The 27,347-nt window shown below is 45.8% G+C and overlaps 1 protein-coding gene and 1 pseudogene across 6 annotated transcripts in view; one reads left to right on the top strand and one right to left on the bottom strand.

Moving 5' to 3' along the window:
* Positions 1–26,972, top strand: part of FAM222B (family with sequence similarity 222 member B) — a 76,280-nt gene extending 49,308 nt beyond the window's left edge. For 3 of the 6 annotated variants that reach the window (XM_032428586.1, XM_032428589.1, XM_032428588.1), the window contains exons 2-3: positions 15,385–15,506; positions 22,853–26,972. In XM_032428586.1, coding sequence (XP_032284477.1) covers positions 15,425–15,506; positions 22,853–24,459 — 1,689 coding nt within the window. In that variant the 5' untranslated portion in view covers positions 15,385–15,424 and the 3' untranslated portion in view covers positions 24,460–26,972. Of the gene's footprint in view, positions 1–12,809; positions 15,507–19,859; positions 20,259–21,058; positions 21,064–22,852 lie in introns of those variants that run through there. The other 3 variants (XM_032428591.1, XM_032428587.1, XM_032428590.1) reach the window with 3 other exon arrangements.
* On the bottom strand, positions 9,259–9,719 carry LOC116647318 (annotated as a pseudogene).
* Positions 26,973–27,347: the final 375 nt, after the last annotated feature.

Below are 27,347 nucleotides of genomic sequence, written 5' to 3'. Positions count from 1 at the left end.
CTGAAGGGAGATACTTTGAAACTATGCAAATATCTTGGGGCGCCTGGGTGGCTCAGTCGGTTAAGTGTCTGCCTTCGGCTCAGGTCATGATCCCAGGGTCCTGGGATCGAGCCCCACATCGAGTTCCCTGCTCTGCGGGAAGCCTGCTTCTCCCTCTCCCACTCCCCCTGCTTGTGTTCCCTCTCTTGCTGTGTCTCTCTCTGTCAGATAAATAAAATCTTTAAAGAAAAAAAACCTACGCAAATATCTTGTTCCTCTCCACTCTTTCAATTTATTAATTTATATATTTACATTAGTATGGACTCATGATTTTCTATTAGAAATTTTTTTTCTAATTTGAGTATAGTTGACACACAATGGTACATTAGTTTCAGGCATATAACAATAGTGATTCACCTTTTTTTTTTTTTTTTTTAAGATTCTTATTTGAGAGAGATAGCAAGAGAGAGCACAAGCAGGGGAGAGGGGCAGAGGGAGAGGGAGAAGCAGGCTCCCCGCTGACCTGGGAGCCTGAAGTGGGGCTTGATCCCAAGACCCTGGGATCATGACCCAAGCTGAAGGTAGATGCTTAACCAACTGAGTCACCCAGGGGCCCCATGATTCAATTTCTTTATGCATTATGGATTTTCTATTTTTTTCAGTAGACTAATCTGTTATCATCATTTGCTTGTTTTGTTTTGTTTTTTTTTAAGGATTTTATTTATTTATTTGAGAGAGATCATGAGCAGGGGGGAGGAGTAGAGGGAGAGGGACAAGGTGACTCCGCACTGAGCGTGGAGCCCGATCTGCAGTCATGACCTGAGCCAAAATCAAGAGTCAGATGCTTAACTGACTGAGCCACCCAGGCGCCCCTATTTGTTTTGATGTTCAAATTATCCCAGAATTTGTCAGTATATCAGGAAAAAATTATATACCTATATATTTAATCCTAAAGATGACTAAATGATTTGCTGTCGTTTTATTTCAAAGAATTGGCTGATGCTACCCAAACTGATATCTTATGAATAGTGGTAGTAAACAAAAGTTTTTAATTCTGCTATTGCTAGGACATACCTCCTTCACTCATGTACCTGTTCATGTACCCAATTTCCACTGTGTAAACTTCTCTTTTGGGGGTTTCTCTCACCATTTGAGCATTCCATAGCTTCTGTGTTCTTTGACATGTCACCATTAGTCTTTGAACACTTCCTTTCCTGCACAATAAGATGTTCTAGACTCATTTCTTTGCCTCAGCCATTTCTCCAAAGAGCCTTTGTTCCTGTTAATAAACAAATTTGGAAATCATGTGTCTAGAAATCAAGATCTGTTTGGACCTTAATGAGGCTCATTGCTATTGGTTGGTGGAGTCATCATTCCTTCCCTCTGGGGATGCTCTCATACCACTTGGTTTCTGGCTCCCCATAACAGGCCCCCCACCACTTTGTGGCTGACATCTTCACTCTGTTTGGGTACCTTCTATTTCCAATCTAGTTGAAGTGATTTAACAGAGGGAACTGGGTGAAGGCTGGGAAGGATGCTCAGTTGGTGAGGGAGGCCCTGGAGAGAGTAGTTTACAGAGGAGAAACTAGGACAGGGAAGGGGCATACTGAGTGAAGGAGGCAATGTACCAGGAATAGAAGAGTTATGAACTTTCGTTTTCTGCTGCTGTCCAAAGGATGTTAATTTGGGTAGTGTTAGTCATTTCTTTGAGGTATCTTTGAGGTAAAGGAAAACACATCATTTGGACATCTGTAGGATAAAACATGTATTTTTGTATTCTTTTTCTGATTCATTCAATGCTAAAGTAATCTTGAGTTAAATTCTTTGTTTGGATGGAGCTTAATATTTGGTATAAGACTCATAGCTGACCAGTCAGAACCAGACATACAGTGATTTAAAAAAAAATCACACCTGGGTGGGTCAGTTGGTTAATCGGTTAAGCATCTGCCTTCGGCTCGGGTCGCGATCCCAGGGCCCTGGGATCGAGTCCCACATTGGGCTCCTTGCTCAGTGGGGAGCCTGCTTCTCCCTCTGCCTGCCACTTCCCCTGCTTGGGCGCTCTCTCTCTCTCTCGCTCTCTGACAAATAAATAATCAGAAAAAACTAGTGCTGAATGATTATGGAACTTTTCAGGACTACAGAAAGGAGCAAAAGAATTCTGCTGATCAGTGAATGAGTTGTGTACTTTGAATCTTTGAGAGGTTTAAAGGACTACTTTTTTTAGTTCTTTGTTTTACAAGGCAATTCCTGAAATGAGGAAGCCTCCTGAAGCTCAGTTCAGAATTTTACTTCAGTGGGTGTTTACTCTAGCTATAAAAGTATTCTTGCAGCAGTGACTGTTCTCTCTTACTTCTGTGGATTGAACCAGTATTCCAAATTTCATCAGCTAGTTGCAGCGATTTGTAGGGTGTAGAAGGAAGGGGGTGCTCCTCTTCCTCAGTAGGCTTTCAGTTTTTCTGTGGTTTTGAGGCTTAGCAGCCTGTCCCACTTTCAGAGACCCTTTACGTTCAGAAACCTGGTAATTCCTTGGCTTTGTGGGGTGTGAGCCATAAAGCTTCAGGTTATAGTGAATCTCAGTGAAACGGCAAGGTCAGATGTTGGGATTTTTGCTAAGGCTACAGAAGCCCTCACCCCAAATTGTTACACATCAGGGTTCCTCATGGTCCTCTACTCCCGCTGGCAGAGGAGAAGGGAGGGCCTAAATGAACAGAATATATTAAGATAGCAATTATGCCTTGTCCTCTTACCTTAAGATCTGTCTATTGCCAAATTAACCCTGGATGGCAGCAGACTAGAAGGATAGAGTGAGGGCAATGTGTTAACTATAATATAAGTAAAACTTCATTCCCCATCTGCACTGAATTTATTAGCCTTTCTGAAACTTCACTAGGTATGTAAGGCACATAAACTCAAGGCATTGTGTTCAGAGAGAAAGTTCTGAGAAAGTAATAGACCAAATGAATATAGAGTGGATATAGATGTGTGGCATGGAAAAGTATGAGCCCACCCTCCCTCTGCCCTCGCCCAAATTTAAAACACCTGAGAGTGCAGAGGGACGTTTCCTTTCAGAGACCTGGGTGGGCTCTTGTGATGCCCAGCTTCTAAAAGCTGTCATAGTACAAGTGTGCAAATGGAAACTGACTTAGAAAAGGTATGAATTGAGAATAGGTTCAGAGTTAGAGTTCAGGGAAGAGCATGAGGATAGGAGGGGTAGAGTTTTCTGTCCCAGGATTGTTTGAGAATGAGAGAGAACTGTGTTCAATCATTACTTGTATTCTTGGATATAGTTTCCTCAGTGTAAATTGATAAAACTTTTCCCTGAAAAAAAAGTTTGACAAGTCGAACATAGAGTTTGCTTTGTCTTTATGTAGACACTTTCCCAGTGCATTTTTACCCTTACCTTGGTTGTAGTTGCTGGCTTTATAGTTCCATCTTGAAAGAATTTTCACTGAGAGCTGATTGGAAAGTGTTAGGCTAGCCAAAGGATAATAGAGTTTCAGTGCAGAGTGCTGATCTGGGACAGGCAGTTCCCCAGATCCATAGGAAAGTCAGTAATTACATTCACACTTTAAAAACAAAACCATGGCTAGGGGCGCCTGGGTGGCTCAGTCGTTAAGTGTCTGCCTTCAGCTTGGGTCGTGGTCCCAGGGTCCTGGGATCGAGCCCCACATCAGGCTCCCTGCTCAGCGGGAAGCCTGCTTCTCCCTCTCCTCCTCCCCCTGCTTGTGTTCTCTCTCTCGCTGTGTCTCTCTCTGTCAAATAAATAAATAAATTCTTTAAAAAAAACCAAAAAACAAAACAAAACAAAACCATGGCTTAGAATTGTATGTTTTTGTTGTATATAATAGTGTAAGAAGAGGGATATGATAGGTGGTCAATAAATACTGACTTGAGGGACAGCTATGGTATCACAGTGCAGTGTTTTTCAGACATTTTTGTCTAAGCCCACGATAGAGATTGCATCCCAGTAAAATATATATAAATGAGATAATTGAAATGAGAATCATGAAACAATAAACATTCTGACTTTGTGAAATTTTTTTTATTCAATTTTTTAAAAAAGGCTGGTCACAGTCTGCAGATTAGAAAATACTTTTCTAGGGGCGCCTGGGGCTCAGTCGTTAAGCGTCTGCCTTCGGCTCAGGTCGTGATCCCAGGGTCCTGGGATTGAGCCCACATCGGCCTCCCTGCTCGGTGGGAAGCCTGCTTCTCCCTCTCCCACTCCCCCTGCTTGTGTTCCCTCTCTCGCTGTGCCTCACTCTGTCAAATAAATAAATAAAATCTTTAAAAAAAAAAAAAAAACTTTTTTAATGGAATGAGCCACAAGTCTAGGAGTTAAGACAGAGAATTTAATATGAGGTCCACTGTCCCAGCAGCATAACATTGGACAGGTAATTTAAATCTTTCTGAGCCTGAGTTTCCTAATTTATAGAAGGGGAATGATACTTGTTCCATCTTGAGAGATTGTTGTAAGTTTCAAATGAAATTATTTGTATAAACATGTTTCAACATATAAAGAACTATAAAATGTGAGGTGATAATTTGGTTCTGTTGGCAAAAAAAAAGTGATGTGGGGGCGCCTGGGTGGCTCAGTCATTAAGCGTCTGCCTTCGGCTCAGGTCATGATCCCAGGATCCTGGGATCGAGCCCCACATCGGGCTCTCTGCTCAGCGGGAAGCCTGCTTCTCCCTCTCCCACTCCCCCTGCTTGTGTTCCCTCTCTCGCTGTGTCTCTGTCAAATAAATAAATGAAAATCTTAAAAAAAAAAAAAAAGTGATCTGAATTTTAGTAGATTAGGAAAGTGATGATAGCCAACATTTAAATAATGTTCACTATATGTTAGGCACCAATATCAGGCACTTGAATGGATTTTTTTTTTTTTTTAACTAAGCTCTGTGCCCAACGTGGGGCTCCAACTCACGACTTTTGAGATCAAGAGTCTCATGCTCTACCAACTGAGCCAGCCAGGTGCCCCAGGCACTTGAATGTATTAAACTCATTTAATCCTCACAACAGGGGTGCCTGGGTGGCTCAGTGATTTGAACATTTGTCTTTGGCTCAGGTCATGATCCCTGGGTCCTGGGATCAAGTACCGCGCCGGGGCTCCCTGCTCAGTAGGTGAGTCTGCTTCTCCCTCTCCCTGTGCCCCTGCTTGTGTTCTCTCTCTCTCTCTCTCTCTCTCTCTCTCTCTCGCTCACTCTCCCTCTCAAATAAATAAAATCTTTAAAAAAAAAAAAAAAAAAAAGAATCCTCACAGCAATCCCGTGAAGTAGCTGCATTTTACAGATGAAGTTAAGTGTCTTTCCTAAGTCGTATTGCAAGTAAGCAACAGAGCTGGGATTCGAACTTAAAATCTTGTCTTAACTACTTTGATATAGTGCCATTTGTTAATCCAGGTTTCTTGGAGGTGATTTGAACTATGGTTGACATTTATCTGCATGTGAATTTTCCCCTTATAAAAACTTAGCAGAAAATGACTTGCCTTTGCCACTCACGTTTTTCCTAAGTTACTTCCTTGCCTCTCCTGGCTTTATGTTCAAGAAGTGAAAGCTAATTAGAATGTTATCCTAGGGATGCCTAGGTGGCTCAGTCAGTTAAGTGTCTGCCTTCGGCTCAGGTCATGATCCCAGGGTCCTGGGTCCCAGGGTCGGTGGGGAACCTGCTTCTCCCTCTCCCGCTCCTCCTGCTTGTGGTCCCTCTCTCGCTGTGTCTCTGTCAAATAAATAAATAAAATCTTTTAAAAAAAACATAAAAAAAATAAAAAGAATGTTATCCTAAACTATATGGTCCAGGAATGAGCATTTATCCCCACAAAGTGCTATAATGCATTTAATGGTCAAATACAAATGACTTTATAATTTGTGTGTGTGTGTGTGTGTGTGTGTGTGTGTGTGTGTGTATATAATAAATTTTACAAAATTACTGTTATACCATATTTGTCTATTGTATATACTTTTTTAACCCAGCATTTATATTCTAAGCATTTTTCTTTGTTTTTAGATAATTCTTTAACAATTAAAAATTGAGAGGCTCATGATAACTTTATTAGATGAATATCCCATAATTTATATAACCATTTCCTTGCTTTGGGACATTAAGATTGTTTCCAGTTTCTACATAATTATGGGAAGAGAGTCATATATAAATCTTTGTTTGCATCTCTCATTGATTGTTCCTTAAATTAGATTTTAGAAGTGCAATCACTGTGTTGAAGAATATGAATATTTATTTTTTTAATCTTTTTTTTAAATTAAGATTTTATTTATTTATTTGACAGAGACACAGCAAGAGAGGGAACACAAGCAGGGGGAGTGGAAGAGGGAGAAGCAGGTTTCCTGCTGAGCCGGGAGCCCGATGCAGGGCTCAATCCCAGGACTCTGGAATCATGACCCGAGCCGAAGGCAGACGCTTAACGCCTGGGTGCCTATTGGCACAGTTAGTTGAGTCCAACTCTTGGTTTCTGCCTTCGGCTCAGGTCATGATCCCAGGGTCCTGGGATCGAGTCCCTTGTCAGGCTCCTTGCTCAGTGCAGAGTCTGCTTAAGATTCTCTCTCCCTCTGCCCTTCCACCCCCCTTTTCTCTCTCTCAAATAAAATCTTAAAACAAAAAAACAACCCAAACAAAAACTGTTCATGCTTATTTCCAGAAATAATGTATCTATCAATTTAAACATCTCACTTTAGACTCTTAATCTTAGGAAACAAACTGAGGGTTGTTGGAGTGGAGGGTGGTGGGAGGGATGGGGTGGCTGGGTGATGGACATTGGGGAGGGTATGTGTTGGGATGAGCGCTGGGTCTTGTGTAAGACTGATGAATCACAGACCTGTACCCCTGAAACAAATAATACATTATATGTTAATTTAAAAAATAAATTAAATAAATAAAACATCTCACTTTAGTGATTTTTCTTTTTTTAAAGATTTTATTTATTTATTTATTTATTTGACACAGAGAGAGAGAGAGACAGCGAGAGAGGAAACACAAGGAGGGGGAGTGGGAGAGGGAGAAGCAGGCTTCCTGCAGAGCAGGGAGCCCAGTGTGGGGCTCGATCCCAGGACCCTGGGATCACGACCTGAGCCGAAGGCAGATGCCCAACCAACTGAGCCACCCAGCCATCCCGTGATTTTTCACTATATCCTTACCTCTGTATATTTTAGATTTTTTTCAAACATGTTTGTCATTTTTTAAGCAAAAAATAAAATCTCATTGCACTTAATTTACTTTCTTTAATTATTAGATAGTTGCATTATTTCTTCATATATTTAGTAGTTGCTTATATTTCTCTATACAGCTTTGGTGGTAGTGTCTTCACTACCCTTGCATGGATTCAGATGTTGCTGTGGATCCTGTCCCTTTCACTGCTTCCATTCATAACTCTTCCAGACTTGTTCAAAATTTCATTTAAGCTATTCTCTGCAGTTTTGATAAACTACCTTCTTATGCAGTGTAAATCAATATTACTTATTACAGAGCAAAAATACTGATCTATAAACGTCTTCTGAAATTTCTAAATGCAGCAGTGAACTTTGATGAGGCACATTAGACTCAGAAAAGAAAGACACCTCTGTACCAGGGTCAAGAAACAGGCACACATGGTCCAAACGCTGTTACCCCAGCTTATTTCAGAATAACACCTTGGAGTTGTATACCCAGAATGGGGGTGGCTAAGTGACTGCCTGTAAGCCTCTTCAATTTCTGTCACCCTTCAGACTTCAAAAGACTCTAGACTTGGGGCGCCTAGTGGCTCAGTCGGTTAAGCGTCTGCCTTCGGCTCAGGTCATGATCCCAGGGTCCTGGGATCGAGCCCCGCGTCGGGCTCCCTCCTCTGCGGGAAGCCTGCTTCTCTCTCTCCCACTCCCCCTGCTTGTGTTCCCTCTCTTGCTGTGTCTGTCTGTCAAATAAATAAATAATCTTAAAAAAAAAAAAGACTCTAGACTGGGTTAGAGGGCCTACTCTCTGGTGAGGTGATCCTGAGGCAAGGGAGTCACTAGAGAAATTGGGCCTCTGTTGTACCTTGTGCAGTTGAGGGGAGGAGAAAGGGCATGAATAAGCAACTTGTTTAGCTGTTCTCTAAACATATGCTGCCAAAATTTTTTAACAGCCTGTTAAATTCTTAAAATTCTTTTTCTGTTTTGTAGCTGTGGGCTATATAAGTTTACAGAAGCTAACTGGGGAACTGCCTTTTCTATTTTTATCAAAATGAATACCGTCTGTGGTCTGCCTTGTTTTGCGCTTCGTCAGGGCCTGTTGAAGGTCTTTTTAGACACCCTAAGACTTAAAATTGTACCCAACTTTGATATCTTTTTAACAGATTCCCTTTTTAAAAAACAGTTTGGGTCTGTTGCCTCAGTTTCCCCATTTGAGTTTGAGATAAGTACTTCTCTGTCACTGGGCAGCTTTTCCTGTACTCCTGTGGGACTCAGGGCTTTGAAAATTAAAAATTACCGGGGCGCCTGGGTGGCTCAGTCGTTAAGCGTCTGCCTTCGGCTCAGGTCATGATCCCAGGGTCCTGGGATTGAGCCCCGCATCGGGCTCCCTGCTCTGCGGGAAGCCTGCTTCTCCCTCTCCCACTCCCCCTGCTGTGTTCCTGCTCTCACTGTCTCTCTCTCTGTCAAATAAATAAATAAATAAATAAATAAATAAAAAGAAAATTAAAAATTACCACAAATTGTAACATCTGTTGAATTATATTTCATCTGAATAAGAATTTGAAACTTTTTGATTCAGAACAAGTTTCTACAGAAAATTATAACAGGTAAAAATCCATTATTTGTGTCTTATCTCAAGGAAGCGGTTTCTTCTGGTTTCTTGTTCTCCTTGTCTTGCTAGGCACAGTCCCAGGTACTTGTGAGTAAAATTCTACCCAGTCTGACAGCTCTGCTTGCAGTTATGAATGGGGTTAAATGCAAAGGTCAGTCCTTGTGTTTCTAAGGTGATTCATCTTAAGTTATAGTGATCCAGTCCTCATAGGCCTTTGGAAACTCAAGCCTTATTACATACCATGATGAAAAAATGGGAGGTTCTGATTTAGCTGCCTACAATGAACACAGTCTGCATTTTCAGATTTTTAGGAACACTGATTTCTACTTAATGGAGATTAAAGTACAGAAATCAAATGATACTTTTCAATATAATGAAAATAAAAAGTAGTACGTGGGGGTGGGGAGCACAGAGGGAGAAGGAGAAGCAGGCCTCCCGCTGAGCAGGGAGGGAGCCTGAAGCAGTGCTCAGTGGGATCATGACCAGAGCCAAAGGCAGATGCTTAACCAACTGAGCCACCCAGGCACCCTGGGGCTTTTTTTTTTTGGTTGGTTGACATCTTTATTGCTTTGGAGGTGCAAGGCAGGTGCTCAGGAGCTCTTGGTGGGGGCAGGCTGCTGCTTCTGGCTGCACAGGATGGCACTGGCTCTGTGAATGGCAGCCATGCGCAGATCTGGGCAGTACTTGTTCTTGCAGATCATGTGCCGGATGCTGCCGAGATTGGCATTCGTGTTAGTGGTTGTCCCTTGTAGGAGGTGGAGGGTTTTCACTGGCTGGATCTCGGCTTCATGACCACCACTAACCTTTGCCATTGGCCACCAGCTCCACACCCACAGCCTTGCAGTGAATCGGGTGGAAGTGGTAGTGGAAGAAACTGTGAGCCTTCAGGTTATTGGGCTTGGTGCTGTATGTCTGCTTGTTCCTTTGATCAGGAAGCTGGAGGAGTTGTGCAAGGACGTTCATTGCAGGTGGGTGGGCATGGTGGCAGCCCCTCTCACTATGGCAGCCAGAGCTGGAAAGAGCCACCTGGGCACTTTTTATCTCCTCTGGCCTCTCACAGAGCCAAGGTACCTGCCCCACACACATGCACAGGCACTTGTTGGCACTTTTATTATCCATGTCTTGAGGATGTAAATTCAGATAATTTCCAGATCCTGAGATTAAAGTATATGCTATTTTCTTCAGGAATGTGAGCCAGTGATAGTTATTCAGTATCTATTATGTGATAATCTTGTTCCTGATTCTGTAACTTAGGATAAAATGAAAGGCTCTGGTCTAGAGAAGCTCACTCACACTCAGGTTGAAAGGTTAGAATGTCCAGGGAGAACACTTTTCCGGTACCAGAATAACACATTTCAAGAGAAAGCACTGGATCATAGATGAGTTAAATAATTACAGGATCCAGGAAAGAGCATCTTTGCTGAAGAAGAGAGAGTGCCTTTAGGGACTGGGGTGGGGCGGGACCTGGAAAGGAAAAGGACCTGTTGTCATAGGTTCTAAAGGGCAGTTAGTAGAGGAGTAATGTTTACAAACCCGGAGTGGGGATGGTTTGCAGTAGGCGTGGTTCTGGGCTTTCAAAAAAGTAAGCCCTGGGCACCTGGCTGGCTCAGTCTGTGGAGCATGCAACTCTTGGTCTCGGGGTCGTCAGATTGAGCCCCACGTTGGTCATAGAGATTACTTAAAAAAAAAAAAACAAAAACGTAGGGGCCCTGGGTGGCTCAGTTGGTTAAGTGTCTGCCTTCGGCTCAGGTCATGATCCCAGGGTCCTGGGATTAAGTCCCATGTCGGTCTCCCTGCTCAGCAGGGGAGCCTGCTTCTCCCTTTCCCTCCACCTCTCCCCCTGCTTTTGGTCACTCTCTCTGTCTCACACAAATAAAATCTTAAAAAAAAAAAAAAAAAGTAAGCCCAAAGGGAACATTTGTTTCCTTCCCTGCCTCCCTAGAGTTGTGAGGTCACAATTCCAAGTGAATTTTAGCTCCCCTTGTAGGTTAAAGATAGAAAAGAAAGATGCCTTTGAGCAGTGGCTGAACTTTATTCAGGTTGGATAATTAGTGAAAAGTTCAATTTAGTTGGAAGTTCACAGTTAAACCTGGACTGACAAAATTACCTGTTGAATAGATTGTTTTATTGTAACAGACCATAGAGGTGACTGACTGTAGAGTCTGATTGGGTAAACATGTAATTTTTGCTGTCTTTTGCCCTATTTTCCCCAGAGCGGTATTTTGATGTTTCCCTTAGGTTTTAGCCTAATTTCTTGGACCCCAGGAGTAAAGGAACAGGGAGAAAGCAGTAGGATAAAATTTTTTCCCTGTTATCAAAAAATAGTCTTTTTAAATAAGCTTTTAACTCACAGATGAGAAGGCTTTAATCAGAGATACTGAGGACTCTTAAATTAATGCAGTTTTGCGGTATTAATCATACTCTCTTAAGATGCATGTCTGCAGGATTTTCACTGTTGGATATATTTTATAAAGTGAACTCAAATAAGGAGCATAACATTTCTTTACCTGTGGTCACAGAGATGGCACTGGTATCAGTTTCAGTTTTTAATTAAAGACCACAAATGACAAATCTTTGAACCACAGCATGAATCAGAAAGTCGGCTAGTCAACCTTTTTTTTTGAGGGGGTGTTCTTTTTGAAGGTGGGGGTTGCAGGCAGGGAAGGGAAAGCAGGAGAGAGAATTGGCAGAGAAATGTAGTGGGAGGCAGTAGATTGTGGGTGGTGAAACTGGGCTGGAAGTGATGGCTCTAGACCACTTCACCTCACCCCAGAGCCCTGAGTAAAAATAAATCCCTTTTCTAGCACTTGATCTTCTCTCCTCTCCCTTCCCTACCTTTCAGTGGTCTTAAGCATGAGCAGGGACAAGCAGCACAAACACGACTGAGGTTTTCTTACAGGCACAGAGATAGTCCTAAGGTAGAGATAGTCCTTTATCAGGTGCCACCCAGGAAAACAGAGTGTGACATCACATTCTAATATAACCTCTGGCCGTCTTCTGACAGGGATGGCAGAGGGTGGGCATAGAGGGGAGCAGATGGAAGTACTTTTGGAATTTTCCCAGTGGGCACAAGGGGTTTGTTCCTTAATTAGAGGTAGTCTGGTAAATGCTCACACTGGTGCAAATGCCCCAGGAGAGTTTGAACACCTTTGTTCTGGGCTTGCTGTGATATTACAGTCCCCCTGCTTAGGGGGCAGACCAGCTGGCGGCAGGAAAGCTGGTTGAGAGCTCACTTGGCCTGAGCTCTAGATTACTACTTGATTCTGTTTAGAAGTCGGGACCTGAATTTTGAGGTCCTTTCAGAAGGTAATGCTAGTGTTGATTTCTGGCCCTGCTTGAGCTTCTGGAAGTAACAACTGTAAAATTATATTGGAATTTGCTTTTTAGAAAAAGCCAGGTGGTAATCAGAATGTGTGGGTGGTTTGAAGTTTGGTTTTTTTGTTTTGTTGTTTTAAGAATTATTTTTAGAGAGAGAGAGTGTGTGTGAGTGGAGGGAGGGGGCAGAGGGAGAGGGAGAGAATCCTCAAGCAGACTCCTTGCTAAGCACTGAGCCCAACATGGGGCTGGATCCCAGGATCCTGAGATCATGACCTGAGCCGAAATCAAGAGTTGGATGCTTAACCTACCAAGCCACCCAGGTGCCCCGGTTTGAAGTTTTTAAACAAAAGGCCTGTGCTCCGCTACCAGGCTTCCAGAAGAGTACTTTATATTGTGCATACTTGCTTCTAGAATGGGTTCTGGAAGGAAGTTGCTTCCTTCCTGTTTCATCACAACCCTTGTGACCTTGCCATATTCCCTGCCTTCCCTGTCCTAGCAGAATCTGATTCGTAACTTTGGTTGAAACTGGTCAAGGGGCTTGAAGTCTTCCTTAAGTACAGAGGGCAGTCTTTTGGAAAGGATGACAGATAGATCCCTGAACCATACCACCCTGTGCGCTCCTGATCTCATCTGATCTCGGAAGCTAAGCATGTTCAGCCCTGGTTAGTACTTGGATGGGAGAAGCCTGAACTCTTAAAGAAAGGGTCACAAATTGGTGGCTGTACTCTTAGCAGCCTAGATGATGAGTTTTCTAAACTTGCTGGGTGGTTTTGTTGGGGACATCATCACGGAGGGTCCCAAGCTCTGGTATCTTTCTTCCTCATTCACCCCCTCCTGTCCAAACTAAAAATGGACTTTTTGGAGTCTTTTTTTCTTTTTTTTTTTTTTAAGTAAACTCTACACCCAGCATGGGGCCTGAACTCAACTCCGAGAACAAGAGCTTCATGCTCCACTGGCTGAACCAGCCAGGCACCCTGACTTTCTGGAGTCTTTACAGAATTCACCTATTATTTTTGCTCCTACGTTCACTATTAATAAATCCATTACTGTGTCTTTGCCACAGTTTAGCTGGTTTAATTGTCTCCTCTTCTTCCTGTTGAAATCCAGAGTTGTGGTTTTGAGGGGCAGTATGTTATGGTCAACTTGTAGGATCCACAGTCCCCCACCCTCATCTCCTTCTGGTTGTAGGCATCAAGATTTAATAAGTATATCAGAGATTGCAGTGATCGTGCATAGATTGGTTCCTTCCAGAAAGTACAGGGGAAGAGTGTATCTGCCAGACAGCTTAGTGAATGTGTTCTCTGAGCCTCCATCATCGCAGCATCTCTGCTATCCGGATGAAATACAAAGCAAAATGTACTTGGCTCGTTGGAGGGTCTGCAAGGAGACCACTGTGGCTGAAAGTCGAATCAGCAAGAGGAGCAGTGGGGTTAGAAGATGAGGTCAGAGAAGTAGTAGTAACAGATCGTGGTAGGCCTTGTGGACCTGTTAGGATTTTGTGTTCGAAGTGAGATGGGGAATCATTGGAGATTTTTGAGTTGATACGATTTCTAATTAAAGTAAATTACGCTGGCTGCTGTGTGGAGAATAGACTGCTTGATAGGGGCAAGGGTGGAACAGAGAAACCATTTAGAAGGCTATTGTAGTAATCCAGGCTAGAGATGATTAGATGACAAGTGAAATTATTACCTGTGTCCAAGAAAGGTTGGGAGACCTAATTAAGAACACCTCACTAATGCCCCTCATACAGCCCATTTCACAGTATTAGCTCCAGTATTCGCTAATTCCCTTCCTTTCCTTGGATTTTGCCTTCTCCTATATTAGGACCATAGGGGAGAGGTTATTAAATAAAGAACAGCCTTCACAAGGGAAGGAATTGTAAGCAGTACCTCAGTCATTTGACCCCAACAGAAGCCTTTTTATTTCTTGAGGCGCTGCAGTTGGCGTCCTGTGTACATTCTGTTATCCCGCCCACCGGAGACCTGAAAAGGTGGGGTCTGTGCCAGAACTCTGGGCAGCTCGATTCTCATTGAGGCATTCAGTCTTCAGTTCTTTCTGCAGTTGCTATCTTAGACACAGTTTAAGCAGCCTCTTTTTACAAAGTATCTTTTCAGCTACCTGGCCTTGCAAGCTGGAGCTCTCTGATACTCATCGGGACAAGGTAGTTTCACATACCTGAGAGGGCCCCCAAAGAGAAAGAGGATTTGTGGTCTTTGTTTTACACTTGAGCTCTTTCCCCACTCCTCTTTTGTTGGGATTAAAGCCTTAACATGCCACCTGGATTTCTGGGTTTTACAGTATGGAAAAGGAATTCCATGTATTTTAGTACATTATACTTGTTTGAGAAGAGCTTGGTCCTTGGTACACGGGGAGCTTATTCCCTACAGAGGCCACATCAGGTCTGCTTTCTTGGGTAGGTCTTGTTGGTAGACGTTACTGAGGAAACCATGCCGTCTTGACATAATGTCATGATTACTTGCCTAGAGAGGGCCGCTGGCAGCCTGCAACCTCCTTGATTTATTCTGGGAACAATGCAGTTTTTTTCCTGGTGGCCAGGGGGTCTAATTGTGTGACAGGCAATAGGAAAGGTAAATCCCCAGAAACTTAAGACTTTGCTTTAACAGTAGTTAATTGTGTCTCCTAGGATGCTTTGCCCCTTCTTACTTCTAAAAGTGAGCTCAGATTACTGCCATTTCAAGTTGGACTTTGGGTGCCTTTGCAGCTCATATACTATACTGCTTCTGGAAATGTCTGACTGCTCCCTCCCCAGTCAGGTCTGTAAATAGACTGAGCCAGGACCTATGAAGGCCAGCTCTCTTCAGGAACCCTGTTCTATTTTCAGGGAGAAATAATTTTTCCCTTCACTTCAGTTAGAATCTGCCCTAGCCTTTCTGTTCTGCCTTCGCTGGGGCACGGATGAGAGCTAGCATGCCATGTATCTGGCAATCCCGTGGGCCTGCCCAAAAGTAGTAGGGAGAGGCCATCTACAGGAAATGCACATGCTGAAAGTGCATCCACAGCTGGTGAACATAAGACTTTATAGATGCACCTTATTTTCCAGTTATTTGTGTGGATAGGTATTTCCTGTTTTTATTTCTCCCCACCCATGTATCTGTGCTGACTGAAACATCATTTTAGCCATAGTAATAGTTGGGAGCAAATTGTTGCTGCAGATAAAGACATTGATGTATTTTCAACCAACATGCTGCTAATTAAATTGCTTATCTATCTAAACGTGGGCCTCTGCTGCTCATATCCGATGTCCCTGGTATCTTCCTTGAGTGAGTTGCCTTGTATTCTCTGACCTTGTTTTTTCGTTCATTGCAGTGTGAGTGACTGCCCCATGTTGTGTTGATGCCAGTCTGCCATGCTAGCCTGTCTGCCAGGGCCAGGTGACCTGTCCTTTCAGCTTCTTTCTCACACGCAGATGAACACTGGACTTCAGAAATGTAAGTAATCTGGATCCCAGGGAAGGATGTGATACTTATTTTGTCCCTACATGTGGGTAATCACAGAGGCACATCAGGGGTATGTTGACCGTGAACTTTGGTACCTCCAAGATATTCTTCAGCACAGACAGCAGGAAAGCAGCTGACAGACTTGTCAGCAATGTGGACACTTTTCTGATCAGAGAGATCCTCTTAAATACTAGAATTCCTCATTGTATAACATCTGAATTATCATTGTTGCTGATAGCTATCTGTTGAGCAACAAAGCTATAAGGAGTTTTACACAGTATGTATGTAACCCTTCAAAAAGGTATTTCAGTTTGAACCCCCATGAGGAATTGAATGAAAACTCACACTCTTGATTACTTACTATATCTCTGAAACAAACTATTTGCCCTTTTTTGTTGTTTTGGACTCTCTGAGCATTCTCTACCATGGAAACCGTTCCCTTTGGCTTTGCTGTCTGCTGAACCAGTGACCTCAGTTCATAAGTAAAGATGCTTTCACCTCCGGAAGGGATAGGGACCTTTCTCAGTCTCTCTGGGTATATTCCTGCTAATAAACTTGCTCACAAGATTGAACTTTTGAGAACTATTAGATTCCTGTCTTTTTTTCTTTTTCTTTCTTTCTTTCTTTCTTTTTTTTTTTTTAGTAAGCCCTACGCCCCACGTGGAGCTTGAACTCACGACCCCGAGATCAAGAGTCACATGCTCTACTGACTGAGCCAGCCAGGAGCCCCAGATTCCTGGCTTCTGTCCCTGCACTACAATGATGTGCAAGGAAAAGATTCTTTTCCTAGCTCTTTACCGTGTCCAGTGTCTTCAAGTATAAATATTGCCCTAAATTTGGGATAGACCTTCCTTTCAGAGCAAAAGGGGAAATCACTGAGGCTTCTAGGCTTACCCTTTTTTTTTTTTTTTTTTTTAAGATTTTATTTATTTATTTGACAGAGAGACAGGGTGAGAGGGAACACAAGCAGGGGGAGAGGCAGAGGGAGAAGCAGGCTTCCCGCTGAGCATGGAGCCCGATGCGGGGCTCAATCCCAGGACCCTGGGATCATGACCTGAGCCTAAGGCAGCTGCTTAACTGACTGAGCCACCCAGGTGCCCCGGTGCTTCAGCACCTCTATGACAGGCTGGTAAACTTTTTCTGTAAAGGGCTAGATAACAAATATTTTAGGTTTTGTGGGCCATATGGTTCCTGTTGGATCTACTCAGAGCTGCTGTTGTAGGGCAAAGTCAGCTGTAGACTACATGTAAATGAATGAGTATGGCTGTGTTCTGATGAAACTTTTTACAAAAACACAGCAGCTCTCTTTTGGCCCACAGGCTGTTGTTTGCTGACCCCTGCTATCTTCAGAAGTTAAAAATGGTCTAGCCTCTTGACTTCCTTTCTTTGAAGGAGAGTAAGACTCAAAGCCTGGCTAGTTCTGAAATGTGGCCAGTGAATCCAACTCATGTAATGACAAAGCTGAAAGTAACAGTCTTCCTTCTGCAGCTGCCTGACCCAATAGGCAAGCTATGCTTTGCTGTACCAGCTTTCCCCCCAGTCTTTCTCTTAATAAATGATAATTGGGTGATAAAGTTTTATGTGCTCCCTGGCCACTGAAATCTGCATGCTAACTGCATTTTGAGTGGTTCTGGGGTTCCAGGGACACAACTGGAGAAGGAGGTATACTTGGAAGCATGACAGAGGAGCTCACTGACTTTCTTCTAGGTTCCTTCATGTACTCAAACAGCTTTACCCAGAGATGGGATATCAAGGATGAGTCATTTGGGAGGAAAAGCAAATTGGCAGCTTTATCTTGGGTACTGACTTTGGATCTCCACTCCCTTTGGGCCCAAGTAGCCTCTGCCAACCACTGTCTTCAAATTTTATTCAAGAATTGAGATAACCTTCTTCCCTGGTTTCAGGCTTGTCTCTTTGTTTGGGGGGATAGTGTATTGGAATCCCTTTGTCTCACTTGTTGCTGTCTTTAACTATACCCAAGTCTTTGCAGAGAAGAAAACCTGATGGTGTTTTAAGCTTACTTGGTTTCTTCTCACCTCTCCCAAAATGTATAAGAAAAAAAATTCTACCCTGTCACTTATAGCTGTTAGCATTGAACATTGAAGGGGAGATGGAGCATAAACTCTCTCCTTTGGGACCTAGCAGCAAGGCCCTGCTCAGAGGCCAGGCCTCTCAGCTATAGAGACCTTAAAACCAGTTTTGTGACTCTGCTTTTCAGCCTTTTTCTGCCCCTCATCCTCAGGAGGGTCTTTTTTTTTTTTTAAAAAAGATTTTATTTATTTATTTGACAGAGAGAGACACAGCGAGAGAGGGAACACAAGCAGGGGGAGTGGGAGAGGGAGAAGCAGGCTTCCCGTGGAGCAGGGAGCCCGATGTGGGGCTCGATCCCAGGACCCTGGGATCATGACCTGAGCCGAAGGCAGACGCTTAACGATTGAGCCACCCAGGCGCCCCCCCCTCAGGAGGGTCTTATGAGTTGTTAGAAAGACAGAGCTTGATGTCTGGCAGGGCAGGGATGGGGTACAGATATTTATAGATTATTGTGCTTTGTATTGTAAGAGCTCAAGGCGGGAGAGATGTATCAGGGGTCCGGAGTGCTTGGCCAGCACTCTAAGTCACCTGGCTAATCGCTTTCCTCGGCTTAACCCACTACAGGTACAGAATCACAGGATTGAGCCCTTCTGACTCCAGCATTTCCTCATCTCCCCTTCCTTCTCTTCGTCTGTAGGAGGATGTAATGCATTTCCCATCCTAGATGTGGCATTTGCCGTGGGGCAGTCTGGATTAAGGAACACTTGGGCTTTGGTGGGTCCTGCACTCAATAGAGGACCACAGTTTGGGTTAGGTGGATACCCTCCTAGAGCTTTTCTAGATTGTATATTCCATGATGTCACTTGCTTTGAGAATTCTCAGCTGTTTTGAAACTTTACTTGGCAAAACTTCCTCTGACCCGTCTTTTCACAATTCCCCAGAAAATATGTTTTTGAACATTTTTTTCTTCATTAACCCCAAGCCTCTGCTCTTACTTCCCCAGCTCACCACCAGGTATATCGTAGTGGCTTAGTAAATATTTCTAGGTGAGTGGCTGAAATGACCAAAGGCCCTTGGTCCTCAAATCATCTTTTAGACAACAATTTTGACCTCCTTCATTATAGACTATCAGGGACTGAGACAAACGTCAAAATTACCCAGTTTTACTACTACTTTCTTTGCCTATCTGCCCCCTAGTGGAAGGGCCTGGAAATGGTGAATTGGCCCAGTAACGGGATAAGCCCATAGAAATCTCAGAAATACTAGTTAATATTTGTTGATTGCTTACTATGTGCCAGGCCCTCTTTTGAGTATATTTATGTATGTTCTCATTCGTTCCTCAATAATCCCAAACTCTTATCTTTCTTTTGAGGAGGAGACGTAGAGTAGCACCTCCAGCGTCCTATTATGTTTTGTGACTCGGCCGGAACTCACTCTTGGGTCAGACTCCGAAGCCAGTATTTGAGACACTGCCTGCGCCTCTCCACCTGTGATAGTTTCCTGCTGCAGATGGTGCTTGTGTCTTCTGACCTTCAAAATGGAAGGACAAACAGGGAGGCCCCTGTTGGGGAGCTGGGATTCAGGGAGATACCCGCCTCCCCCCACCCCGGGCCTCCCGCAGTTCCTGGAATAGACAGCACTGCTTTCTGCTACATTTAACTCCCAGACTCCAGTCCAGCGGGCTTTCTTGGTCGGGTTACTTTTTCTTATCTGTGTGCAAACTCAACCAAACCTGCTTTCCTTGAATAATAACCTTTGATAGTCATGGTTCCTGTTCGCAGAGCTTTTCCCTATTCACTGAATCTCTTGATCTTAGTAATTATGTGAGGTACGAGGGCGCCTGGGTGGCTCAGTCAATTGAGTGTCCGACTTGGTTCCGGCTCATGTCATGATCTCAGGGTCATTAGATCAAGGCCCGAATCGGGCTCCACGCTCAGCATGGAGTCTGCTTAGGATTCCCTCTCCTCCTTCTCCCCACTTACGCACACGTGTACGCTCGCTCGCTCGCTCTCTCACTCTGAAATAAAATAGAGAAATAAACTCTTTAAAAAAATACGACAAAAAAAGATACGATAGGTATCGTCCCTGTTTATAAGTGAAGAACGACGGAGACCCTGAGTAGTAGATAATAAAGCCAGTATTTGAATCTGGATCTCTAACTTTGTTCTAAGCACAGATTCCCTATTCTCTGCGCTGCCTTATGTCCCAATTAATGACACCCTTGGTACCAGATACTTAAATAAGTTGCTTACAGGGGTGCCTGGCTGGCTCAGTCTGTAGAGCGTACGACTTTTGATCTCAGGGTTGTGTTTGAGCCCCACGTTGGGCATACAGCTTACTTAAAAAAATAATAATAAAAAGAAATAAGTTGCTTACAAAGCTGTGGTAACTGTGTTAGCTGTACACGTAGGGAAGATGTTACAGAAGAAAGAAGGCTTCCAGCATGCCTGTGTGGGACTGAGATAAAGTGTTGAGAAAACTTGGTCTTTTTTTTTTTAAGGGCTGGGCTTAAGTCTGATACATGAGGTGGGTGGTGCTAGATTCCAAGAATATAGCCTCTTTTTTATCCAGTATACTCATCTCATCCTAAGCAGTGTAAATGTCCCATTCCATATTCCTGAATCAAGCCAAGCTACCTTCTGTCTCTGCTACGGAAAAAAAAATCACCCTGAGACTTGGTACTGACTTGGAACAAAGGAACTCTATCAGTCAGCAAGCCACAGTACCACTCTCTCTTACCTGACCTTCAAGGAGGGAAGCCCACCAACATGGAGGAAGCCCAGGAGCAGACCTGTATTATCTGTCTGAACTAAAACCCAGCAGCTTTTGACTGGCATTACTCAGCTGCGCCCGTTCAGTCAGAATAACACCTATACTGATGACACTGAGTCTTGTGCACGTCTGCTCTGGGTAAGGCACAGGGCTAGGAGTGTCAGTTGATTTTGACCAGTCAGACACCTAAGTACAGTGGCTGATCTGGGCAGTTTCTTTTCTTTTCTTTTTTTTTTTTTAAGATTTTATTTATTTATTTATTTATTTATTTATTTATTTATTTTTTAAATTTTTTTATTGTTATGTTAATCCCCGTACATTACATCATTAGTTTTAGAAGGATTTTATTTATTTTTTGACAGAGACAGCGAGAGAGGGAACACAAGCAGGGGGAGTGGGAGGGGGAGAAGCAGGCTTCCCGCGGGGTAGGGAGCCCGATGTGGGGCTTGATCCCAGGATCCTGGGATCATGACCTGAGCCGAAGGCAGACGCTTAACGACTGAGCCACCCAGGCGCCCCTGATCTGGGCAGTTTCTAATGGAATTCTGGTGTCTTGAGGGACTATCCGTGATCCCGGATTTTTTGGTATTTTCTTATCCAGGAGAATGTAGCAAGGGTCAGAAAATGGCCCCACTTTATGGAGACTGAAGCCCATTGAGAGTCAGTGGCTAATAAGAAGCAGCAGAACTCAGACTCTGCTCTCGGGGCTTTGATTCTGCTCATCAGCTAGTGCTTCCTAGTGAAGGTTTCTGGGCCTCTGGGCCTCCCTCTCCTTCCTGGCCTCAACTGTCACTGTCACATTCATCCTTTTAAGACCTTCTCCAAATCCGTCATCTTACAAACATTTCATTTATGGACAGAGCATCCATTCTATATGCGGTTAATAAAGCAGACCTCAAACGTGTGGGAGTGCCTACAACATTGCAGCATTGTGCCCCTGAGAGCACAACTCTTTCTGTACTCTTGTGCTCAGTTCTACCTTGGTGCGCATGGGACCAAATCTCCCTGCGCCTTGTGGACCTGAGCTCTCTTTTCCTGCCTCTGAGAGCAGCATTTTCTAAGCAGTTGCTGCCAGGCTAACCAGCAATGCCACCAAATGAAGGCAGCTGTGCCCTCTTCCTTCTAGCCCACTCCTTGAGCCACTTCCCTTTCAGTTGATGCCCAGTGACGTGACTGAATGAGGTCTCCTTGGGCCAAGGCAGCTGAGGCCACAAGCTGGGCATTCAGTCAGCTTAGTCCTTGCTCTGTCCTGGCTGCCTCCTGCAAGGGGAGGAATTAGGGCGGGAGTTCGCTAGCTGAGCCTGGGCTCCCCGCCAAGCCCCTTCCTTCTGCTTGGGCAGTCTGGGGGCTTACTCACTCAGCAAGCCTTTATTAAGCACCTTCTGTGTATACTTAGGAGAGACCCTACCTCAGAGAGGGGGGAGAACAGAGCTGAGACCTTTTGCAGGAGCTTGGCATCCTTAAAGAGCTCTCGTTCTCAGAACCTCTTCCTTTTTGACTGGAAGTCCGACATCCGCTGGAGCCCCCCTGATGGGTGGCCGCTGGAGATGCGAACAAAGAGACCGTTAACGTTAATGAGGCACATTGAGTGAGTGGGTATTTCCGCAGTCTCCAAAGGAAGGCAGGTTTTTCTCTTTCATTTTGGAAAGTGACAGCTGACAAGGGCCGAATACAGACTATTTTTGGCTCTCAGGACTTAAAGATTCTCTGAATCCTTTCTTCTCAGCTCCCTCTGTGCTGCCCTGCCCCACCAGGAAATAAATAAAGCCTTTTGATGTTCACCCAGTCAGGCAGAGAGTGAGCTGTAAACAAAAGTGAACTTGTGACATAAGGCTAGGGGAGAGATGTTGGCAACTTACTCCTCTGCTCCTGCGGAAAAAAAAAAAAAGCATCCTGTTTGCTGTGCCAGGATGCCCACCCAGGGGGTATGGTGCCCCAGCTGCCAAGGCACAAGAGAAAGCTGCTGCCTCCCTGGCCACCGCAGACTGAAGAGGCGTCACTGCGGGCACCCTCTTCACCCCGGTGTCATGGGAAAGGGACTGAGTGGCCACAGAGGACCCTGACAAGCAGCTCCGTGTAGAACCTTCACCCCCAAGGCCAGCATAGGCTGGTAGGAACTTGGAGAGAGTTCCGTGTAGGGGAACAACTGTCAGTTACCTTTGTGAGAATTGGCCAGGTTCTTGATTTCCGAAATCCGGGACCTTGAAAGTTGCTCTGTTCTTCTGATCTTTGGTGGCCTCGTTTATAAATGAGAATCCTGATCATAGCTGCCTTCTAAAGCAGGAGTGATGATTCATTGAGATAGCCTGTCACTTAGCACAAGGCCTGACCAGTTGTAAGTATTGACTAAACATTAGTGGTGCTTGTTACTTTCGGGGTTCAGGGAGACTGGGTCTAAGATGAAGACCAGGGATGACTTCCTTATCCCCCGCTCTACCCTACACCCTCAAAAGGGGAGTCTAGAAGGGCTGGTTGGCTTGGCACTGATGAGCTCCCTCTCCTTCTTTGCTCTCCTTACCCTTCTCTCTCTCTAGGGGACACTACACAGAAAATGAGAGCTGCTCACTATCCTACCCCAGCCGAATTGGACGCGTATGCTAAGAAGGTCGCAAACAACCCACTGACTATAAAAATCTTCCCCAACAGTGTGAAGGTTCCCCAGCGGAAACACGTTCGTCGTACTGTGAACGGCCTCGACACGTCAGCCCAGCGCTACAGCCCCTACCCGACTCAGGCTGCCACCAAGGCAGGCCTGCTTGCCATTGTCAAAGTGCCAGCCAAAAGCATACTCAAGGACTTTGACGGCACCCGAGCCCGATTGCTCCCTGAGGCCATCATGAATCCCCCAGTGGCGCCCTATGCTGCTGTGGCACCCAGCACTTTAGCCCCCCCCCAGGCCCAGGCTCTGGCCCGCCAGCAGGCCCTGCAGCATGCACAGACCCTGGCCCACGCCCCTCCCCAGACGCTGCAGCACCCTCAGGGTATCCCGCCACCCCAGGCCCTGTCCCACCCTCAGAGCCTCCAGCAGCCTCAGGGCCTGGGCCACCCTCAGCCCGTGGCCCAAACCCAGGGCCTGGTCCACCCTCCGGCCCTATCTCACCAGGGTCTCCAGCACCCCCCCAATCCCTTGCTGCATGGAGGTCGGAAGATGCCAGACTCAGATGCCCCCCCGAATGTGACCGTGTCTACCTCAACTATCCCCCTGTCAATGGCGGCCACCCTGCAGCACAGCCAGCCCCCGGACCTGAGCAGCATCGTGCACCAGATCAACCAGTTTTGCCAGACGAGGGCAGGCATCAGCACTACCTCAGTGTGTGAGGGCCAGATCGCCAACCCCAGCCCCATTAGTCGCAGTCTGCTCATCAATGCAAGCACCCGGGTGTCGACCCACAGCGTCCCCACGCCAATGCCTTCCTGTGTGGTCAACCCCATGGAGCACACCCATGCGGCCACAGCCGCGTTGCCTGCCGCAGGCCCTGTCAACCTGCCCACGGGCATCTCTCGAGCCCCCACTGGCTACCCTAGCGACCTCAAGCCAGTCGCCTGGAACCAGCACCAGCTGGCCCACCTACAGCAGATGTGCAGTGAGGCTGGTGGGACGCCGGCCCCTGGCCTGACAGGCAAGCATGCAGCAGGACGCGAGTTGGCAGGGCCTGGCTTTGTGGGCAAGGCCCCTGCCTACCCGCAGGAACTCTGCCTGGCACAGTCCTTCCATCTGAAGCCACCCCTGGAGAAGCCAACCCCATCCCCACCCGTCAACGGCCTGGCAGCCCCACTGGCCTACCCCAATGGTCACTACTTCCAACCCCTGTGGAACAACATTCTGCCCACCCCCAATAGCGACAGCTCGGGGTCTCAGGACCTCGCCATGCCGTTCCATGGTGGGCAGCCCACGGGTGCACCCCTCGACTGTGGGACGGCTGCTGGGGCCCACTACCGAGCAGGGACCGGGGGCGGTCCAGTGGCAAGCCAGAACAGCTTGATGCAAACGGTGGATTACCTAAGCGGGGATTTCCAGCAGGCCTGCTTTCGAGAACAGAGCCTGGCCATGCTGAGCAAGGCCCACCGAGCCCCTGGCAGCCGAGCCCCTGAGCCCGCAGATAGTCGAAATCTTCATATTCAGCACCCTGGGTATAGATAGGGAGCCCTGGTGCCCTCCACAAGCTACAGATCGTACGTCACCCTCCTAGGTTTAGACTTACTTTTGAGTAATTGGATAGTTTCAAAATTTCAGCGCTCCAGTGTGATCATTCTTATATGTCTAAGAAAGGGAATTTGGTGGGATCTAATTGAGGACAGCAGGGGATCCCCTGTGCCCTCATCCTCCCCTCCACCATCCCCAGCAACTTCTGGGTTTATGTGAGGACCTAACCTCAACTCCAGGCTTTTCTCTCTGCTGCCTCTCAGTCCCTTCACCTTGGCCATTTCCCACCAACCACCTCCCGTCTTTTCTTGCACCTCTGCCTGTTTTCCTTAGGACTGAGGTGTGGGGAAGGGAAGGGCCCTGGGGAAGGTGGCTGTGGTGCCCAGCCCCTCTCCCTGTCTGTCTCTGTCTCTTTGGGACTAAGAAGCCAGACTTCCTAAGTGCTCTGGAAGCTAATTCCTTACTCACCCAAAGATCTCAAAGCAAAACAGACCCAGTCTTCACCTCCTCCCACCCCTCTCCATTCCTCAGGGCTTTGTGGTACACCTACATTGATTCCGGAGCCACTGCACTTGTCCTTGCTACCCTCCTCAAGGGCACCCTGCAGGCACTTGGCCGTAGCCTAGAGGCATGGGGAGAAGATCTTTGTATTGGCATCTTAGTTCCTGACTGCCCCCTCTTCCAGCCCTAGAGAAAGGTAGTAAGGTAGTGACCATTCAGCATACCCAAGATCCCTTTCTCACTGTTGTCTCTCCTAACTTACCTGCTGCTCCCATCCCTCGTGCCCCACCAGAAACCAAGCAAAACAAAACAGGATCTTGAGGAACTAACTAGGTAAAGGATGATCACATTGGAGTTCGGAATTAAAAACACCAAAAAAAAGAAAAAAGAAAAAAGAAAAAAAAAAGTTAAAATGCATTTGGTTCTCTCTACACTGGCTAAGAATATTGCTCTACACTGTAAGTTTTAAATGTCCTGTTTCTGTATGAATGTAGTGTGGGTTTGAGTAGCATTGTGTGAGCGGCCCCACAGGTACATTCACCCTCTCGTCACCTCCTCTTGCAGCCCCTCAGTTTAATGAAGAAAGAAAGAAAAAAAAAAACAAAACACAAAGCCTTAAGCTCTTTGAATTCTTCCTTTACCAAATGAGCATGGTTCTAACAGCTGGAGGCGGACCTCCGTGGGAAACAGCCCCTCCTGCCCTTGCCCGCCGCCCTTCACACGCTCATCCTTCACCCCATGCTCAGTGTGTCTCATTCCCAAGTGGCAAATAGTTGGCTAGAAATTTAAAACTTTTCTGTAACTTTAAATTTAGATCATGTTTTGTAATTTTTTGCACCCTTCTGTTAAAGATACATAGTTGGGCTCTGACTTTTTTTTTTTTTAAACCAAATTAAGCCCTTACCTTTCCTCTTGTCTCTGGGGAATGTGAGCTGATGTTCTTATTTAAGATTTGGGGTTTTGTTTACTATCCACTGTTCTTTAGCCAGAAATTCTCTAGTGATCTGAAGCAATGTGACTGAAGACCAGTTTTTAAATTATGTGTTGGCAAGTTGCCTTATATTTAAAAAGAGAAAAAAAAAAAAGAAAAAATGCCTGATTGTGTTATGCCAAATGATAGCAACATGAAGTCCTAATTTATTGTTCCTGATTTCTCTGCTGTCTGTGAACACTGGTACCTCCCTGTCCCTGAGCCCTCGGGGGTACCTGCAGCTTCTGGGCAGGTCCGCCCCCCAAGGCATTGACCACCGTCTCACCCAGGGCCCCCTTCCTGTTCTCGCTTCTTGGAGTTATATTTTAAGAGCACCACTGTCTCCCCTTATCCCTTGTTTGATCTCCAAACCAGATATTTTTGCCGCAATTGTTTCCAATGCCTCTCCCTGAAAGGTGAGCTGCCATCTTAGGAAATTGACCAGACACCAACTTGGGGGCTTTAAATCAAACCTCAAACCCTCAAATCTCTTCCTGTGTAGGGGTGCAAATCTCTGAAGCCCTCACTCCCACCCCTAGTCTGCATGGAAAATGTACTGTGACCCCCCCCCAACTGCCCTTGCCTTTGGTGTGAGATGTTTCCTAGTTCACCCTGAGCCCCTCTCCCCCTCTGCCAGCCAACCCCCAACCAGCAATAAGGGTCCAAGCCAGGGCCTCGTATCCACACTCCCTGCCTCCACCCCACACTGCCCCTAGGGAATACCGGATTCCGTACGCTGTCCACATACTGTAGCATTCATTCTCCAGCTCCCTCATCTTCTCACCTGTGGTGGTTTATGGGTGTGATGGGGTTTTTAATATTATTATAAACCAGTAAAAAGGAAAAACTCACCTTCTGATCTTGTCCTATTCGTTGAATGCTGTGAATGTTTGAGGTGATTTTTCTTGTAGTGGTTTCTAACATGTCTCATTTCCAAAAGGGAAGCCAGTCCTCATTTTTAAGAGGGGAGCCGTAGAGTGGCCCACTCGGAAGCCCTCCCGGCCCGTTAGCCCAGAGCAGGTGCTGTGCTGGTTGGAAAGCACGGGGTGGTGGACCGCAGCCAGAGCCCGGGGCCTCTCGCTGGGCAGGGGTTTACTGCCCTGCCTGCCAGCTCAGTGTGCTGCCATTTGCACTCCAAGGACCACTGAAAGGGGGGATCTGGTGTGCTGATGAGCCAACTGAAGACTAAATGCCCCTCCCTCCCCTTCTTCCACTTCCAGTACTTTTTTTGTTTTGAAGCTTGTATTTATTTGACAGGGAGGGAGAAGCAGGGAGCCTGATGCGGGGGCTCGATCCCAGGAGCCTGGGATCATGACCTGAGCCGAAGGCAGACGCTTAACAAATGAGCCACCCAGGCGCCCCCCGCCCCCCCAGCACTTTGGAAGTTTTGAGGGCCTCTGGCTGGTGCGGTAAT

This window comes from Phoca vitulina, unplaced genomic scaffold (assembly GCF_004348235.1).
Source record: "Phoca vitulina isolate PV1807 unplaced genomic scaffold, GSC_HSeal_1.0 scaffold40, whole genome shotgun sequence".
In the NCBI taxonomy this organism is placed as follows: domain Eukaryota; kingdom Metazoa; phylum Chordata; class Mammalia; order Carnivora; family Phocidae; genus Phoca; species Phoca vitulina.
The sequence above is the reverse complement of the archived record's forward strand: the minus strand, read 5'-3'. Positions and strand labels throughout refer to the sequence as shown.